At 37.4% G+C, this 21,349-nt stretch overlaps 1 protein-coding gene across 3 annotated transcripts; it reads left to right on the top strand.

Annotated features, from left to right (window-relative positions):
* LOC136246055 (TBCC domain-containing protein 1-like) lies at positions 1 to 20,328 on the top strand. 3 transcript variants are annotated; one of them, XM_066037502.1, is made up of 17 exons: positions 1 to 121; positions 192 to 410; positions 464 to 519; positions 3,184 to 3,246; positions 6,781 to 6,881; positions 6,944 to 7,049; positions 8,584 to 8,617; positions 10,399 to 10,477; positions 10,877 to 11,028; positions 11,169 to 11,341; positions 13,554 to 13,682; positions 14,431 to 14,553; positions 15,013 to 15,191; positions 15,714 to 15,808; positions 15,860 to 15,915; positions 15,962 to 16,055; positions 20,191 to 20,328. In XM_066037502.1, exons 2-17 carry the CDS (start codon positions 285 to 287, stop codon positions 20,266 to 20,268), a joined length of 1,644 nt encoding a protein of 547 aa, XP_065893574.1. In that variant the 5' UTR covers positions 1 to 121; positions 192 to 284; the 3' UTR covers positions 20,269 to 20,328. The 3 variants fall into 3 exon arrangements, with proteins under 3 accessions (XP_065893574.1, XP_065893577.1, XP_065893576.1); XM_066037505.1 differs by having other exon boundaries at positions 40 to 134; XM_066037504.1 differs by lacking the exon at positions 1 to 121 and having other exon boundaries at positions 128 to 410.
* Positions 20,329 to 21,349: the final 1,021 nt, after the last annotated feature.

Below are 21,349 nucleotides of genomic sequence, written 5' to 3'. Positions count from 1 at the left end.
TAAAATTATTTTTATAGAAATTTTACCGGATGAACACACCTAGTAGAAATGATGTAATGTGTGCAGAGGCGCCATACACATGGATACATAATCCGCTGATAATGAAGGCAGAGTGATAAAGGTGCACGATACATGTATGGTGTAAAAGCTGAAAGTCTATGCTTAAACTTTGATGGTATATTTTATAACAGATGTCTGCGAGGTTGGGGATCCTACGATGGGGCGCTTATTATACACTCAAATTTAACGTCGCGATTGTGACGTAACACTGTCTTCAAGCAAGGATGGCAACAGTTTCTATGGTTTCGGAGAAAAGGCCGCGTGTCAGTTTATGGCCAAGACTGGAACCATTTGAGTTTGGCATTCTCCACTGGCACGACAAGGGCATTACCAGCAAGCTGACTGCAGCAGTGAGAGTTTATTACAATTAACGCCCACTTTATCACTTGGGTTGTTTCTACAGTATTTGAAGAAATTTGTACTGCATGTCAAGAGCAAAGGTGGATACCCTTGGCTGAGGTAACGTTTTTTTCTGTGCTTCACTGTTTAATGTGGTCACATTGCTGGTGTATGTTGTAAGCTGCTGTATGGCTACTGTTAGTAACCTTTAAATTATCAGGAAGGAAAACTTAGCCTAAAAATAGTGTGTTTGTAATGGTGTTGTGAGTGGTTTAACCATGAATGGTTAGGGGTTGAGTAATGGTGATGAAAGTTTGTCTGGTTTTATAAATGTTCTTAGGCATTTTCTGCTGTGTAATATTGCAACGCGAAAGAGCATATAGCCATAGATAATATAGTACAGGGATTCGCAACAGTGACGTAATTTCCGTAGGTTTATGTGGTTTGATTGGTCTTGGTTACAGGCTCAGAATCAGCCTCGCTTCACAAAATATAACCTTAATACAAATCTTCAGTCATTGGGGACTTAGTTGATGCTTAAAATATTCTCGTACCTTGTCACAATCCTTAGTAATAGCGCCACAAAAATTATTGGTGCCACACCTGAGCAACCATAGCGAAGAAGCTCCGACTGGCTGCAAACCGCCGTGATTTGATAACACTTAAAGTGAATAGGAAATTGTCATGGTAAATTCAAGAAGAAACAAAGTATAGTTGGTGAGATATTGCCACTCAAAGTCCCTACCCGTAACGAGGATTGTCCATAGTGACGTCACTGTTACGAATCCCTACTTGTACTATATTATCTATGATGTAGCATGAATGTGACCAGATCTGCGAAAACCACAGATTTTCAAATTCTTTAGTATTGAATATTTATAATCTACTTAGTCAAGTATATGCTCTGGCCAAGTTTTAGCCTTGTATCCCACAACTTTTGGAGTTATACAGCTCTACAAAGTAGCAACAACGGAAAGATCAATTTGTACAGCAAGTATTGGGAAAATAAATTATAGGCGCTTGCTGTAACTTACAAACACAATGCAGTACAGAGTTACAACTTACACCATTGTGTTTGCCATGAATAGGGGAGTCCATTACTAGGTAAGATTTTCCTTCTATCACTTTTCTTCACTACATATGGAGATGAAATCAGTGAAGAAAGATCGATCACGCACAATTGCTTCGACGTGACGTACCCATAACTCATGTATCCTGTAGTCTATTGCAACAAAATAAAGATTTTCGAACTTCTCTTGAGTAGGCGAATAAGATGATATCCAGGTTTTTATCATTGGACCCTTTCTTCACAAAGAACAAAGCGTTAAAAAAAAATTATGAATATTTTTTCAATTATGCAAATATTTTATCCATTGCAATCGATGGCTTATACTGAAAATTTACGCTTGTGCCATTATGTTGGGTTTTTGCAGATCTGGTCACAAATAATTATAGCATAGCGTGTATTATAGAGTCAGTGAGTCTTAATTCACAATTTGTGTGGTCCATATTATTATTATGAGCTCATTTCATAGTGATGAAATTTCCTATGACTACCTGTCTACTTGCTTGTTAATACTGAATAGCCTAGTAATTTGTTGTTGAATTTGCTGTGCTTGATAACAAAATAAGCGCTTTTTAGAAATTCATAAAAGTAAGTTTGTGGGTTATAAGTAGATCATTTTGAGGTAGTACATGAGGTATAAATAGAGCAATGAAGAATCCATCTTATTAAGTTAACCATGTTGTAAGTTATAGTTATATCCCGGTACGAGGGTGATATCATTGTTATTACACGAGTCCGAGGCGGAGCCGAGGACGAGTGTAATAACAATGATATCATCCGAGTATACGGGATATAACTATTTTATATCCCAGTGCGCGGGAGTGCGCAGAAGTTTACGGATAGTAGATTAAGTTCCGGTTTGAGTTCCTGTCACTGTGCTCAAAATTTCGTCCGAATTGTGTGGAGATTCTACTTCGTAGCTACAAGAGAGACCTTACATACTGCCTACAAACTGTAGCAAAGGGCGGTGTTATGAAGCAGCAGTTCCAGGTACGATTCACCTTCGTCAGAAGTTGGTATGGTGGTGTGCAAGAGAAAAATAAAGACCAACAAGTGGTTACCATAGTCCGAGATAGAACGATGAAGCTAGAGGAAGTTAGTTCTTCACCATAGTGACCGTTGGGAGTGATTGCTGGAGCGAAAATCGTCACGGACTATTCTTGACATTTGTTAAACTATCGTATTGGTAACTTGTAGTGTTATTGTGTAAAGGATTAACAGTTTTCTTGTAAGAGTTAGCTAGTTTTAAGTGCTGTATTGGTGTGTTTTGTATCAATATTTCCTTATTTGGCTCTTTGTTCCATAGGTAAACAATGCCATTCGTGGTTATTATGCTTTCACGAAAGAGACTGACTGGCTCCGCAACAGGGTGATAAGTTAGTTATCACTGGGTGATAACTAATATATCGTACAGTAGCTGCGCAGCTCTGTCTAGCTGTATGGTAGTTATAACCCACCGCAGTGCTTTGATACTCCCACGCACTGGGATGTAATAATCAGTACAACACACAAGATATCTTAAGCTGCTAGACAGATAATCACAAGTATGTGATTCATTAGTGTGTGATCTATTGTTATTTTAATAAGTAAGTGTAATTAATAATGATTTTATGGGTTGGTGATCTGTTGTGTAAATTATCATATTGATGTCACCCATTTTGTCATTGTGATGCTCAGATATTTGCAATGGATTTGATAATTAATGTGTCCTTTCATAGCTACTCACAATGGTTGGGATTTGCCAAACAAAAGTTGCACCTCACGGAAGAGCTAGCCTGGATGTGAGTATTTTACTGCTTGGAACTTTGTGATGTATTCTGTTTGTTCTATTTGTGTCTACATGACTATGTCATATGTATAGTTTAGTTGTAGTCTAATTATCAAATAATTATTGTATTACACATGAAGTATGATACTCAGTTCATAGAGTAGTACAGTAGGGGGACAAGTGATGAATCATATTGACCACTAGAGCCTGTTACAGTGTAACATGTTACACTAATGATAGGCCATTATTATAGTGGATGTCGTTTTCCTTACCTGATGTCCCCTTGATCCCATCTATTGTATAAATATACAAGGGAATTGTGATGCAGTGAAACTGGTGAATTTGGCAAGTGATCAAATTTGTCCCATGTGACCAGCTGAGCAAAAACTAGTGGGTTTTGTTTGGAGTAAACTGTGATACCAAAATATGCATGCTACTTAAAAATTTATGCATGTTTAAATTGCATTAGTATGCACTTCAAATCACAAAACCTAGACGTTGTGCTTGTGCAACAGAAGGGATGTGAGTTATTGGCTAAAAATATAGTTTACTGTTGTCATTCTTTTGTTGGAATGACCTTCTTTGCTGATTATAGTTGTAGGACATGTACCATATTGCAGTTTGGGCAAATTTTATTTTCCAGTGACTACTTGTTGTAAACAAGTCAACTTGTAATACACTACTTGTATTGAAGGAACCTTTGGAAGAGAATAATTTGGTGGATTGCATGTTTCATGGCCATGTAGTTTTGTATCTTGTATATATAACCAGGTTGTTTAGTAGAGTGATGGCAAACTACTGCAGCATGGACACTTCTGTATATGGTATTCAGCCACTATTGTAGCAACAATGAAAATATACCATGCCATTAGAGGTGCACCTATATGACTTTTAGCCGACATTCGGTTAACCTTAATTTTATCAAGCCAATAACAAAAAAGCTCTGATATGGTAGCATAGACATTTTCTCTGATAATTTGCACTCTAAATTTAGTTATAAAGTGACATTAATCAACAGTCGGCCTTACATAAACAGGTGTTACTAGGATATTACTAGAGCACGAGTGCCCTTAAATAGATGTTTATGTATATCTGTATCTGTTGCTTGTTTACGCATGGTGTTGATCCGATACTGATATGCAAAAACAAACCTGATATTACCAAAGCTGATTTGATTATTGGTGCACCTCTGGCGTAGCCCCCAAAAAATAGCCAAATCATGCACTTTTTTATAAAAGCATGAAACTTTCCACATAAACAGTATTCCACATGACATACATTTTTTAATATAGTGCCATCACAGTTTTGATCTTTGGTGACCTTTATGGCCATTTTTGCCCAGAAATTTGATCATTTGTCTTTAGCCCCCTGAGGCAGTAATTGATGTGTTAAAACGTGATACCAAAGTAAAGATCGTGTTGAATGAATCAACTTAGTTTTTAATAGGTAATTCCATTTTGGAGTTATGATTGCTTTTATTAGCCACAAAATTCTCTTAGTTTACTTGCCCTTGGGGTGTAAATTATCCATGCAGATTGATAAATTATCTCAAAATTTATGGGTAATATAAATGATCATAACTTTGGAATGAATTAGCTTATTAACTTCAAATAAAAACAAAGTTGTTTGTTCATCAAGATCTTCATTTTGGCACTATGTTTTAACAAGCTAATTAATGTCTCAGGGAGATAAGACAAAAAAGGACCAAATTTCCGAACAAAAAATGGCCATAAAGGTCACCAAAGGTCAAATCTACGATGGCACTATATCAAAATTTTTATGTCGTGAGATGTACTACTTATGTGGAAAGTTTCATGCTTTTATGAAAAAGTGCACGATTTTTGCTATACAGTGGAACCTCCCTTAACGGTTACCTGAGTTGGGCGGTCACCTCAACATAACAGCCACGTGACTACGGTCCCGACCAATTCCCAATCAGTTTGTACAGAAATAGTTTGCATTAAACGGTCACCTCTATAACACGTATAACGGCCAGCTTTAGCAGTCCCAAACAGCACTTCGCTATACAAAAGACCTCGCACAAAGCAGCCAGCTGTAGCCATTATGGTGAGTATAAACTAGCTGCACTACTTCATACTTCTGTAATATGGAAAAGTTATAAACTCACAGTATAGAAAAGCTTGTGGCCACTCCATGGCTTTGCTTCTTCGTGCGATTCTAATTAAAGCTCACCTCACGATCTTGATTCCTGGATTTATAATTGTTTAGTTAACATTAATAGTTCACCATCTTTAAGCAAGTCCCTGTTTTTACTTCACAGACTTTGTAGCTAGGAATCATAATCAGCTCAATTGCTGTCTCTAAACTCAGAGTAGCTTCAGGCTCTTTTCTGCTAGTTAGCCTAATATTTGTCTGCTGTGTAAGTAGGCGGTGTACTGGAGTGTAGCTAAATGCATTTTTATGTAACTAAACGTGAGTTTATAAGTCCCTGGAACTTTTTTTTAAAGGCCAAACCTCGGTTTATGGCCTATGGCTGCTTTATGGAGGATATTGAGTTAGGCAGCCACCTCTCTATAAAGGCCAAATATTTCTGACCCGAAGGTGACCGCTTTAAACAGGTTTCACTGTACTACTACATGCCATGCTTCTGATCTCAAAACAAAACTCTTTTAAATGTATGTTCCTAACCTTACTTGCCATATGCATACTGATGTCATACAGTATGGTAGTACTGTATATTAGGGATCATGAAAGTTTGGGTTTTTCTGGCCAAAAATATCACCCAATAACCAGCCTCACAATACCATCCTTGCGCCTTGGCAGTATTGGTTCTTGGCAGTATTGGTTAAGTATAATCAAACCCAAAAGTGCCTTCAATATGGGCGGGTGTATATAAAATGTCCCAATCATCATAGCAAGAGTTATAATATTTGTATTGAACTCTTGATAAAAGAGACCACGCCCTTGGATCTTCTTGTTTTAAAACCTTGGCTTTGCCTTGTTTTTAAAATCCATATAAAGATCCTTGTCTCTAACCTACAATTAGCGTATGCACAGTTTGAATGTACTATGTTCCTGTATGCAAATTAATTCCAAGTAAATCATTTGAATTACCATTCTCTTTGTTATTAATAAAAGACATGTTATGATGACTGAATAGTTAAATATCATTTTATTTTCAACTCTTTTGAGATTACTTAGTTTCTTTCTTTACGAGTATAAAATGTTGAGTGTGTGTACCTGATTGTGTGAGGATGAGGCATATCACATCACTTTATGATGATGGACTAAATAGTTATTGTATGGATATCCTGTCTACATACACACGTACACATGATAGTGGTCTGTTATTATGTCACATCCTAGTGACTGTGTATTGTATATGGTGTTGGCCACACTTTAGGTGTTTTATGCATTCCACACAGACTTTGCAAAGCAGTAGTACACATGCTACCAAACATACAGGCATTTAAATGTACATTTAATGTGTTAACTTTGTTATCATCCTAATACTGTATATGTGTAACTGTACCATTCTGTAACTATTAATTGTTCCTACAAGCACCATGTATGGTCGGTTTTGTAGTTACTTTGAGACCTATGGCACCATACCAGAACTAAGTGTTGGACAAACTGAAGAGAAATTTGCAGCATTAAGGAAAGCTGCTGATGGTACAATATCTAAAGGTGAATATATATTGTTGTACATCATTTGTATCATTACTGTCTGCTATTATTGTGTTCTATAGAGAGTGCTAGGAAGAGGTTATCTGTTGAGCTACTCAAGTTTGTATTGTTCCTTTACATACAAAATGCTCCACGCGTCTCCCTCAAGTCATCCATTGTAAATGACCAGTATCCTTAACAACATTGTACTTGTACTGTATGTTGTTGTATAGCAGTCCTGGTGTTCACATATTCCCTGCACTGTTAGACCTAATATTTTAGAACAGATGTCTGTGTATAAAAGCAACTTTGAATAAGCTTCTATCTTGATTATAAGCTGGGCAGCTTCCAGCGCATTTGGAAAAAAGATGCCTGGTCATAAATATAGGCCAGGGCTATTATGGAATCTACTGTTAATGTTTTAATTCTTTCCCTTGCTGCTGTTGTTTCTTCAAACTTATTAACATTTAAGTTTAAATAAAGCTGTCTGAGGGTTGAAGGTGCTATATGAGTAATCATGTGAGTAGTTTGTGTGAGTCCATGTACATGACAAGTATGTATCATACAACTGTTTTCAAACCAATCATTTTAGGCCTTGACTATACTTGTTTCAGTAGTCAACTGTAGGTTTTGTATGCATATTGTTATAATAATGACTCAAATTTGTTTAAACACTGGATGTCACCTGGATTTACCCTAAATAAAGGCCCAGTCTCAAATAAAGATCCTATATGTTTCTTTACAGGATGGGTCAATAATGCTGTGAAGAAAATAAAAGCCCAGGCTTTTATTTAAGTGAAGAATACAGTATGCCATATTTAATTAACCATTAAGGTTACGGGATAGTGATAGTGAGCGACTGTCAAACAAAAATTTTATTACGTAATTAAGGCGGGTTTGGTGTTGTTGTGTTTTGTATCAGCTGGTAACAGGCTTAAATTGTTGGGAGAATAATAGCGTGCTGACTGGACAGGTACAAGGTACAAGAAAACACACGTAACAGTACAAGATAACATAGATACAACACACTTAGCAACTGGCGCACCTGTAAGCGCATGCGTAGTTATTTTCCTGAACCAAAAATCAGGACTGTCAAACTAGTTGTTAACATTTTGTATAAACAGACTACTAGTCTGGCTTCTTGTCTAGGTCCTGACAGAGCCATTTGTTAGAAATAATGTTTCTAGTACTTGTGATATCAATTTAAAAATTAATTTTGTGACTAGTGTCTTGCTTTAGGCCATATTGTAGTCATATTTCAGCAACTATACACATTATTCACAAATCCTCTTGTCAGTCCCTCACAAGTGATGTTCTTCAAACTTTAGAATTATTCGTAAGTTCTCATGGTTCTTCATTGGTCTGATTTTTGGTTCACAGTTTTCACTGTTTGGCATGGGGACAACTCATGTTTCCATAACAACATTTGAATTCCATGTCGATTTATGAGAAGTTAAGAATGCATAAATATTTGATAACAATACATTAAGAAAAATCAAACCCCTAATCATGAAAAATGATCGATAGTGTACATGTGGGGTTTACAGTATCCCGTAACCTTAAGCTTGCATTTTAAAATCTAAGCTATTACAGCATATGTTATTTCTCTGTGTTGCTCTAAACACTTTTCTGGTTATTGCTGTCAAGTATGTAATAATGTGCAATTCCAGTGATCAGGCTGAAGTGGTATGTACATATTGTTATTATCCTGACCATGCACCAGGTGGCCTTCCACGGACTTGGAAAGAAAATCAAAAGTGAGAACAATTGTGTTGTTTATGCGCATGTATCTTATGTGTGTGCATGGTTGTTGTTGATTGTCGTTAGCATCAGGATGAGGAAATTTTTGCTTGGTGAAAGTTTTGCTGTCAAGATGATTCGTGGTAAAACTTTTGCGTTATACACCTGTACGTAGCTTAAAATTGTAAATAACACATAGTAAAATAATTTATCAATTACCATAAACGGGGAAGGTTTTGAAAGTCTATGTTTTTCGTGGTTTCAAAGCAAACCACAAATGTTTCTCCTGCCACATAGATTTTATTTTGTATACCGTATATCTATAAAATTATCTTTTTGTCGATATTGTGTAAACAGTATTGCTTACTTCTGGAGGCTGGTAAGTGTGTATACTGTATTGGTTCATCATGCAAGGCAGTTAGTTTTGCTGTCTTCCTGCAAAGCTTGTTAACTGGCTTCAATGGCTTTGGAAGTTATGGTTAACCTTTCTTACACACACTTTAGATAGTCTAGTAGAGGTTAGTAAGTTGTTGGGCTACAGGGTACACTGACATCACTAACTACACCCACACAATAGCTCTACAGTCATGTAATGGAATATATGAGTTTTCAGTATGTGAGGTGATGCCATGTGTAAAGGAAATCCTCCATTGTGTGGGTGGATGACATTCTATGTGATCACAGGTAGATGTGGTTGTTTTACTAATAATGTTTGGCCATGGTAATACAGATTTTAAAGAATCTGTATTTGATTTCCTTTAATGTTATTATTTGCTTTACCATTTGGGCACTTGAGGGTGTACACAGCTAGCACTAGCCTAGGAGCCTAAGCATATAGATCTTTGAGCAAGTGAAATGGGACAAATTAACATCTAGAAGGGCTGAATTAATGCCAACCCATCATGACTTGATCAGATTTCCACTAAGTGCCTTACTCAAAAGGTATAGATATAGCTGTGTAATTGCAAAATGGTGCAATTTTCTTTCGTTTAGTAAATATCAAGCAAAAAGTACATGTACTGAATAAGAAAATAGTGAGAGCTGCTGTAATACAGACTACATGCATTAGTAGGCATATTGATATTAGCCACAACTATGGATTTGCTGATCTCTTAATTACATTTGTAGTGGTAGATTACACAGTACGTTTTACATTTACAGAAGTTCATGAGCTTTGTAAGACACTTTTAGGGGTACTTGTTGTATATCACTTAAGTTAGGGTCTTCGTTATTTGGCTTTACCTGTAGGGTAGATAAACTATCTACGTATGTGACATGATATTAGAAGAAAATATAAATGAGTAATCCTGTGATGTTTGGAGGCTATTACAGTAAGATAGAAACATGGGGTGGGATTGCTAACTAGTTGGTAACCTGTGGTCTCACCTGAGGTTGTAGGTACATTGAGCAGATAAGAATTGGCAAGATTTACTGTAGCCTTACTGTTAGCTTACTTTCTGGTTCAAGCCTGGCATCATTGGCATTGATACAGATGTGTAGTACTGACACTATGAATTCTTGAAGCTGGCAGCTACAGCTTCTCACTTTGTCTCATTCTTTCTTCATCTGGGAAGAAATATTTAGAACATGGAGCCTCAGTATTTAATTTGTGGATAGTCCTTGTCCACATTGGTTACGGGCCTCTACATAGTGTAGAAACTTTGTAGCATGATAATGAAATTATATACGTACTTGTACGAATGTAGGAGGATTATGTACATATTTATTAACATACTGTAATACTATGATGGTATAATTGTGTAGTTAGATTTGTTGACTTGTGATCACCTTCTTATAGTGGACAGAGGAACACAGTCACTTGTTATTCCTCACTTCACATTTATCTGATATTGTACAACTACTAACAGACCCTACAGGTTAGTAGTAACTAATTGTTATAGTGTAATTTTATGGGTGTGGTGTGTATGTGTGCGTGTGTACGTGCGTGTGTGCGCTGACTCCTACCACCTGAGTAGCACACCTGCAGGTATCTCAGTGCTGGTTCACTGGGTGGGCACGACTGCCCCAGCAGCAGTCAAAGGCTTTGCTTTTGTGTGTGTGTGTGTGTGTCTGCAGGATTACAATTCCAAAACCTCGATAGGCTTTGTTATCATTCAATTGTGAGGCTTGAGGTGTGTGACCCTCTGTACATCCCTTGTGCACATACGTACATGTGTACATACGTACATGTGTACATGAAATAACAAGAGACAAAATATTTGTATAAAATACATTATGAACTGTTAGTAGTATTGTTCACTTGTTGTGATCAACAGAAGGTGGACCTAGTGATAGTGTAATTACTGAAGAGGGTGTGGCTGCTCTGGACTTGTTGATTGGTGGATCTTCTGCTGACAAGCAGGGGGTATGTTCTGTGTCATCTTTAGCAACTACACCTAGCCAGGTCTCCAAGTCAGGCTATTCAAAGGTGAGTTGTAAAAAAATACTATGTATTGTGTGCTGTGGAACTGGAAATCAAATAATTTTTTTATGTCCATTTGTTACTTTTAAATGTGTAGATGAAATACATGTTTGTCACATTGTACTGATATTATATTACTGTTTTAGATATCTTGCAAGTTTTCATCCTCACTGTTTGAGGTGTGGTTGAAGAGTCACTTGACCATTAGTCCTCATGGGATTATATCATTACGCAGTCATGACCGAGACTCTTCTAGTATTGTGTACAAGTCTGATGGTAAAGGACGTGTCATCTCTAATACTCAACTAGCTCCCTGCAGGTGCTGTTCTCTATGTATGTACATGTAATTTGGTTAGCCAGCTCTTTGTCAAACCTTTATGTTAAACCATTGTTCATATGTACTTCTGTATGCTTGCACCAGACAATACAACAAGCACACAATGTATAATGTGTTAACAGTTTAGGTGCTTAATAAGACCATCAGAGTACTGTGTGGGCTTTTACATGCTGTATCTACACAACTGTGTCTCAGGAAGCAGACCTGTGGCAAAGCTAGTTATGGAATTTGTTAGCTGCATACAATATTTCTTTATATGTATCACTCTGCGTGGGCAGTTCAAAGGTGCCGCCAGTGCCATAATTTGTATATGGCACTGTTGCAGACCACAGCAAGTGCATTATAACTTGTGATGCACTAGTTGCAGTTTTGCAGACCGCGACAAGTGCATTATAAGTTATAATGCACCAACCGCAGTACAATATACAGATATTGCACTGGCTGTGGTTTTGTGCAGCTTTGCACAAGTGCCGGCAGCCAAAACCGCTGTGACACCTCACCTAATAGGTGGAAAGACACCTCAAAGATCACTCGAATTCTTTTATAGCCTGACATGTAAAAGTTGATTGTGGGCCATAACGTCACCAATACATATAATGTTTACCAAGCAGCCAATGGCGATCGAAAAAGCCAACGCAGTGGCCACAACTCTAGTCTACATATGTATAAACTTCCCTATACACATTACTAGTCTGGTGCCATCTGCCAGATTAAACCGTAATCCACTTCGACAATGACTCAATAAAACTATTACATTCTAAATAGTACTTACCATCATCGTTCGATTGTAGCAACCAATTTTTGTCATGCCACCAGATTTGAGTTTAGCCAGTGTGAATAGTAAGAATTAGACTAGTATTGTTTAGTAGATAGGTTGTGTTTATTCAAACCGTCTATTAGCTGCTTTTTATTTTGCTTGAGAGAATCACGGGCAATCAAGTGATCACATATGCTGAGCACTACATGAAACAGCAAATGCAGGTTAGTGCTATAGCCCATAGCGTACTAGCTTTCAATATCTCAGATGGCTGAGCCATGATACTGTAGCCACAGCATTTAGCTCTGTCACCCACAATCGATGTTAGAAACCTGGCCTTTATAAGAGGTACAGCTGTCTTGTGAGACTCTCCCCACCTAGTGGTAAATAACAGTTATACAGCGTGCACTTGTGCTCTGCCTGTATAAACGCACTTGTGCCCGTTGTACAACAAAAACAGCATTTGAATAAACTGCTGTCTGCTTGGGGGGGCAGCACATTTGGAAAATAAATGCCAAGGGCCCAGGATAGTAATGGCTTTAATTCTTTCCTTGCTGCTGTTTCAAATTGAACATTAAGTGTAGAGCCATCTGAGAAATTAAGGTGCTATGAATAATGACGTGACTAGTCGGAGTCACATGCATGCAGATATGTATCTTACAACTGTTTTTTTCCTCCAATCATTTTAGGCCTGGACTGCACTGTTTATGTAGTTACACTGTAAAGCCCTTTATGCTTACCATTACAATAATAGTTGTGTTACCATGACTTGAATTTGATTAAACCCTGGGTGCTACTCGAACCTATCCAAAATATATGTCTAGTCTCAAATAAAGTCTCTATTTGTTTACAGGCCGGGTCAATAGTGCTGGGAAAGAAACAAAAGCTTTGAGAAAATATGGTAGAATATCCATCTAGTGCAGTGTTATTTTAACATTTTCCAGAATGGTTGGTTTCCGGATCAGGTTGTGGTGTGTTTTTTTTTCATGCAATGTATTTTGTTGTTGGCATGATTGTTATATTAGAGTGACTGTTTTATGAGAATAATTATCTTGATCTTAGTGCTGATCTCAAGTATGCCTCTGGTGGAGGTATCCCACGTGATAGATGATAATAAGGGGCATGGTTACTGTAGTCTGCAGTGAAACCTGATCTTTATAACTGGGGTTAGATAATTAAGGGGTGTGGTAGCTGATATCTGGTAAACTTCACCCAACTGTTTTATTAGGGTAACTACTTTATTGGAATATCTCAATTTCAATATACTGTCAGCTTGAATACTAATACCATGCAATCTGATTATTATTAGGCTAGTGAATATTCATTTCTTTGTGTTGATAGGTGCATCAGGGTCAAACACCAAACTCCAGTGTTTGTGTGTTATATGTACTGGTAATCAACCAGTAATGATGGTTTATAATATTTCCTTCACTACAGACATCAGTGTATGCTGATTGCTAGCTTATCAAATCAGACGATGGCCCTACAAGATGGTCAACTGTGTTTTGCCCACATCAGAGTACAATCATGTTACCATAGCAACATTTACATCATGGCTCCAATAAGGTAATATCACTACCACTATTTATATCTCATTATTCATTGTATTATGACAGCACAACTTGTGTTACCAAAATCTTAAATGTTGTAACTACACTTCCATGTATATTATTCCTTCTTTTTGACTAGCACACTCATAGCTAGAATTTGAAATATGTTTTTAATACACTATTGTCTCTAGCTAGTACTTCACCGTAAATCCTCTGTATCTGTAATTAGTGCATAAACGAATGCTAGAAGTGAGCATTTGGATGTTTGAATGAAAAACTGTGGATTATTTTAATGTTAATTATTTAAAACCCACAATCAAATTTATTGAATCTAAGGAGTAAGACCTATTGTTGTGAGGATTCTATGCACTTACTTGTTGAAGTACTCTTTGTTATAGACGGTAAAGTGAGTGTAAACAGCAGCAAAGTATTAATTTATTACTGTAATCAATCTCACACCTGGCATACTAGTGCTAGTTGTCGTGTGTAGCATTTTTGGCTTCACATGCACCTGACTAGACAACAGGCTGTTAACTAAGTGTAAAAAATAGCGCAGTAAGCATTCAACTTAATACCTGGCATGTGTCGTGTCCTGTACTATTTTCAGCTGCACGTTACATAGGATTTGAATGTTATGAATTTGTATTTGAATGCTCCCAAACAAACGAACATTCGAATTTCAGAACATTTGTTTATGCATTACCTATAATGGAATATCCTTACCTTAAGTCATATTAATGTAGTCACATATCTTATCTCTGTAGTAGTATGAGGTTGGAGAGGTGTATCAATTGTACACTGGTATTGGGGGCAGTACAGAGTACTGTAGTCATCAACAAGTGTGAGAATGTTACTGTAGTCACAGTGTGTCAGTCATTACATATCAGGTGAGCTATATGAGTGTGTGTCAAGGAGGTATGTGTCATTATCATTATGTACTTGTAAAAATGTTGTTTAAGGTTCTGTATGGTCCTGCTAATCATTTACTATTACCATGCTATACTGTATAGCGGTTTTTTTCCAAAGGGAAAATTTTTCTTTAATTTTTTGTGGATTGGCAGCTATCCGCAATAAACCCCCTCAAAATACACAGTTCAGTTAAAATGGCATTGTTATTTGTTAAATGCATAGAGATCCCAAAGAAGTGATCCCCCTTGAAATTTCATTAATGATGGTCGTCCGCGAAATATTTCTCCCTTGAAAATATTCCACTATACGGTATATTATTTGTATCTGATTTGTAATATAAACACTTACCCTCTCAGGCCTGTGGTTCACCTTTGGTGTTGTGTTTTACAGAACAGATGTGTATAAACCTTATTATGGTCTCCCCTTCTCCTATCCAGTTCATCTTGTCACTGCAAGTTCCACTTGTGTGTCACTCATAATCCACTGATTTTAGGGGGCAACTCCCACCTTAAGTTTGGCCCCCACAATACTAGCTATCACCAACTGGAGGATCACATGAGACAGTGTGGACTTCACTCTTCTCCTAACCATTGGAACACACCTACCATTGTTGGAGGTACATACACTACTTGAAGGGGGGAGGGGGGGGGGGGGGGGGGGTCATTGCCATATGATGTATTGGCATGAACAATTGCAAATCCAAACATGGTACTCTTGGGTACATGTCATTGCCATACAATGTGTTGGGAGTGGGGATGCTTAGGGCTCTAGGAGGTATGATTAGTGATGGATTTACAATTTGCGGCTTTTCTGAATTAGAATGGTACTGTTTAATTGAGAGTTCATAATATATGTATATACAGAATCAAGAGTTTGTGAACTGTTGGTCTAATGTGTGGAACTTGCCTCTGAGATTACAGAATTTTTGATGATGCATGACTAAATGACTGACCGTACTAATATGTAGTTGTGTGTACGTGCGTGCGTGCATGTGTGTGTGGTCTGAAGTGGTCATGTGGTCCAAGAAGTTGGTGTGACAGGGTAGGTTTTGTGTGCACTATTTATATATACGTACATAGTGGAGCAACTTTTTAAAGTGAAGATTTAGAGTAATTTTTGTTGTTGTTATGATCACTAGATCATGAGGGAGGTGTATCAGAGGTATGGCAGTTGATGCCTGCTGACATGTTCTCATTGATCACTGTACCATTTCAAGGGAAATCCCCTGCTAAGGTGAATACTTTGATTTCACATGATCCAATGTAGCATATCACATATTCTCAGGAATCACTGTGTGAGATACCATCACCCTATAAGGAAGAAATGGAGAAGAGGAAAATGTGAGTATTAATGTAAACTGGTCATTATGGTTACCATATTGTGTAGGGTGCATAATGACTGGTTTAAACTAGTAGAACAAGCTAATTTGTCTGATGAACAAGCAGAACAATTAACAGTGAAAGCACAAGCTCAGTTTCAGGTTAGCATATAGGCTTGTTTGGATGATGGAAGATGTTGTAATCAAAAGTAATTAATACAATTTGGTAAACTAGATGAAAAATGCAATGGCTATGATTAAGAAGCATAACACAATCAATTCAAAGATACAATCTTCCTTAGTGTTACATTACTAACTTGTCATTTTGGCTGTAACTTGTCATTTTGGCTGTTATACATGAGAGTTTATAATTTGTGCACCATAAGAGTTGTGATTGTGTTAAAGTGTGCCCTCTTGGCTACTCATATCTACATCTTCCATGTGATATAATGAGATTATTGTAAACTATTTGTAGTTGGTTTTACATTTTCACCAAAGTGTGGTGACCAAGACCCAATAATATTATGACTATGGCATAGGCTATAAAGGGGAGTTGTATGTATATACATGTAGGCCATTTGTACCTATTTTATGTATACATGTCAGATCCAGATTTTGTAAAAGGCGGTTGTTGTAACTACCTAGTGTGATAGCAAATAATCACCCATCAGCATTTATAGGCTTAAAGCCTACCACCAGCAGATAATTATCTGTAGAGACAAGAAGGTACAGGGTTAGTAGTTTCTAACTTGAAATAAACCACCTGCATTCATAAACCTAGGAGGTAAAATGGTACTTTGCTACAAGCAGGAGCTCATTGAATCCTATGGACAAGGGGCACGTGTAACTCTGTACACTACCAATACAATTGGCTAAATTTAAACATAGTGTTCAGTGTTACTGTGTATATTATTGGTTACATCACCTTACGTGCAACAAGGTTGTGAAGAATGAACCCCCACTTCATTGTATTCTGTGGAGACAGCCAAGCTGGCATTGATAGGTGGCCATCAAGTCAAAGGATAACTTTATAAGTAATTTCACATCACTTGTGAATACAGAAAAGCTACCCAGTTATACTTATTTTGCTGTTTACGGAGTTACATGCTCCTTTGTGCATAGGATTCAATGCACTCCTGCTACAAGTTATATAAAGCAACTATTGCTCCAAGTGATAAGCTTATTTTAGTTTTACTAATGTTAATTTTATGATTTAGATCAGAAAGTTAGCCTAAACTAATGCAGGTGTTTGGTTCATTATCATCACAACCTTGGCTGTTTCATTAGAGTAAGCTGAATGTTTTATTAGAGTATCTAGCCTTCCTTTCTCTATGCCTAGCTATGTAAGCAAGTTCATTTATACAATCAGTAAACATTGAGAGGAAGAAATAATGGTAAAAATGACCAAATTTAGGTGGTGAGACATTGTAATACAGGCATGGGATAAAATACAATAAGTTTTATCAGCAGGTGGCTAACATTTTTCCAAAAGGAGGTTCCATTGAACACTGCTGGGTTTACCACTGAAATAATTAATTTGCTATATATGTGACTGGATCTGCAAAAACGACACATTTTTTGAGTTCTTATTTAATATTTATGATCTGTACTTAGCCATGTGTGTGCTCTGGCAATGTTTCATCCTCATACTGTTGATTTCAGGTTGCTTGCAAAAGCAATTGAACAATTTGCACATGTGATTTTCGAACATGATCATGTGAATGTTTACGTACAGTGTTTAAATGTGTTGAATAACTACCTCAGTATGCCCCTGGCATTATTGTCTAACAATCAAAGAAGGAAAAAATGTAGTTGCGTTATTAAAAGGAGTTTGGTTGAAAGAAGATAGCTCACGTGTTTGAACAATCACATCTGCAAATTGTTCAAATGCATTCACAAGCAACCTGAAATCGACTGTATGCTAATAGCTGCCAATCCCTGTTATGCATTTACTAAAACGGTTGTAACTTACAAATGCAATGATGTTCTGAGTTGAAATATCATACCAATAGAGGAATCCATTGCTGGGTAAGGTTTCCTTGTATCACCTAGAAAGATGAAATAAGTGTAGAAAGGATGATTGCGTACTATTGCTTTGACGTGATGTAAACAAATGGCACATATCTGTTGGTCTGTTGTAATGAAACAAAGATTTCCAAACTCTTTGAGTAGGCAAAAAAGGTTTTTACTGTTACGAACCCTCTTCACAAAGAACAAATATAACAAGTACACGAAAAAATTTGGAATTTTCAACTAGAGTAGGGACCATAGCACATTGATGAAAAGTACTGAAACAAGTTGGAGTAGTCCATGATATTAAATCACTGTAAAACAATAAGAAGTGTTATATCCCTACTGTGCTCAAGATACCATAACGGAAATGCACAGTAGGGATATAAGTTATAGTTATATCCCGGTACGAGGATGATATAATTGTTATTACACGAGTCCGAGGCGGAGCCGAGGACGAGTGTAATAACAATGATATCATCCGAGTATACGGGATATAACTGTTTTATATCCCAGTGCGCGGGAGTGTGCAGAAGTTTACAGATAGTAAATTAAGTTCCAGTTTGAGTTCCTGTCACTGTGCTCAAGATTTCGTCCGAATTGTGTGGAGATTCTACTTCGTAGCCACAAGAGAGACCTTACATACTGCCTACAAACTAGCGAAGGGCGGTGTTATGAAGCAGCGGTTCCAGGTACGATTCGCCTTCGTCAGAAATTGGTATAGTGGTGTCGCGTGGTGTGCAAGAGAAAAATAAAGACCAACAAGTGGCTACCATAGTCCAAGATAGAACGATGAAGCTAGAGGAAGTTAGTTCTTCACCATAGTGACCGTTGGGAGTGATTGCTGGAGCGAAAATCGTCACGGACTATTCTTGACATTTGTTAAACTATCGTATTGGTAACTTGAAGTGTTATTGTGTAAAGGATTAACAGTTTTCTTGTAAGATTTAGGTAGTTTTAAGTGCTGTATTGGTGTGTTTTGTATCAATATTTCCTTATTTGGCTCTTTGTTCCATTGGTAAACAATGCCATTCGTGGTTATTATGATGTCACGAAAGAGACTGAGTGGCTCCGCAACAGGGTGATAAGTTAGTTATCACTGGGTGATAACTAATATATCGTACAGTAGCAGCGCAGCTCTGTCTAGCTGTATGGTAGTTATAACCCAGCGCGGCGCTTTGTTACTCCCACGCACTGGGGTTTAACACTTCTTATTATTTTACAGTGATTTAATATCATGGACTACTCCAACTTGTTTCAGTACTTTTTATCGATGTGCTATGGTCCCTACTCTAGTTGAAAATTCCAAATTTTTTCGTGTACTTGTTTGCTAACTTTTTTTTGTAAATAATTTAATTATGACTGGTGAACCCACGCATACCGCATTTGAAAAGGCACCGCGTGCCCCAGCTATATCAATTATCGTCTGAAAAGTGAAGTATCCATTACGCTTCGTTGTCAGCTATGTTCAACCCGTTCACAGCATTCCAAATCAAGAACTGTTCGAAAAGCACCTCTACAATCCATGCATACCAAAAGAAAGAAATCGTGCCGTGCGCCCCAATCATATTAATTATCGTCTGAAAAGTGAAGTATCCGTTACGCTTTGCTGTAGGCTATGTTCAACCCGTTACACAGCAGTATGAATCAAGAACTGTTTGAAAAGTACCTCTGCAATCAAAATAGCCACGATGAAAAATACGGACAATTTCTGTTTCGAAGGGAAGCCATCACGTGCTCGTGCCAAATTGACACCTTTCCCTGTCACCAAAGATGAATGGGACACAAAGGAGGACACTGGTAAGTCCATGAAGAATGCATTGTACGTACTGCGGTATGCCAAAAGGCACCTGTCGGGCCGAAGCGACATCGAGCAGTGAAAAAATCAAGTCCGTAGCCTTAGCCGTTATCAAGTTACGCTTGTCTGAAGGCATCAGTCAGTCACTTACTCGGTCAGTCAGTAGAAAATTCCGTTGAATAAAAATTTTTTAAAATTCCGTTGCAACTTATTGAAAGTGTTTCGGGTCAATCTGAAAGCTTGTTTGGGCTTAGTTTTACCTCACCAATACTGCTTCATCATCGTCAGGGAAAATTGAGGCTGGTTTTTGGGTGATATTATTTCGTGGGCCACGCCTACTCCTTTGTGGTCCCTACTATACAGTTACTATTGTACTGTATGATTTTACCCACTGTAATCAATTACAATAAAATTTAGGCTTGCACTGGGTTTTTACAGATCCAGTTACATATTGTGAGAATAATTGTTACTACATTTCCTTCTCCACAGACATGGTTGGAAAGGACTGGTCATGTGAGGGAGCTGACTACTCTTGACCCCTCCCATCAGCACCATGTGACTACTTGATCATTAATTTTTATTCATATATTATACATACTGTATTATATAACTATCACTACTACTGAACATCATAACAGGCTAGGAAACAGAAATGTGTTGCATGTGTTTATGGCCATGAAAAGTTCAGTTCTTGGAAGTCGACATTTGTGTACCTCTTGAAACTTTAATTGAAAATTGTTCCTCCAAAGTTATACACAAAACACTAGACAACGATTATGAAATTGTGCCATCCATGTTGCCAAGTTGTTACTTGTTATGCAAGTTATATGTGTGACTTCAAACTCTTTAGAGCAGGGGTGGCTCTAAGGGGGCTTCTGAGGTTTCCTGAAACCAGTCGTGTGGCATGATATTAAGGTATTCCTCCTACAATGACTCATCCTGAACTTGTTGTTACCATAGGCAAGAAGTTTTTGTGGATTGCTGAAAGTCAGTAATTTTCGTAGTTTAGATGTTGATCTCCATAAGACTTGTATGTAAGCTGCAAAATATTTAATTTTTGTGGATCTAGGATTTATAAAGAGGGGTGGGGCAAGGTACTAGCATGCTGAAACTGGGGGTACGCTCCCTCCCTAGACATTTTTGAAAAATAGATGCTAAAAATATGAGACATTTTCATATTTTGTCTGTAGATGCCTTTAGATTATTGGTATGGCTCTCTGCAGCATTTGTTAATGGAAAGGTCTGGATAGGTTCAGACAACCAAGCACATGATGCACCCTCTCACAATTGCACAGCAATGGGTGTATGTTAGAACAATAATGTTGAAAGTGGAAAAATTTGAATGATACGAGATTGCATCTTAGAGCACTTTCAATGGAAATTGTGTACTTGAATTAAGTATTACCATACATAATAACTACACAAGTAGATGAATCAAGCCTTTTAAACAGACCAATGCACTCTATTGTATGTATAGGTGTAGACAAATATGGATAAATTCCATAGCAGAACCAACTATTATGTATCTGCTGAATGTTCTATTAGAGTAGTTAGGTGACTGCTCTATTAGAGTATCTCGATCTTGTACACCTCCAATGCTGATCAGGCTCCTTGTTGCATAACCTTTAGCATAAATCCATTAATAATG

This window comes from Dysidea avara, chromosome 15 (genome assembly GCF_963678975.1).
Source record: "Dysidea avara chromosome 15, odDysAvar1.4, whole genome shotgun sequence".
Classification (NCBI taxonomy): domain Eukaryota; kingdom Metazoa; phylum Porifera; class Demospongiae; order Dictyoceratida; family Dysideidae; genus Dysidea; species Dysidea avara.
The sequence above is the reverse complement of the archived record's forward strand: the minus strand, read 5'-3'. Positions and strand labels throughout refer to the sequence as shown.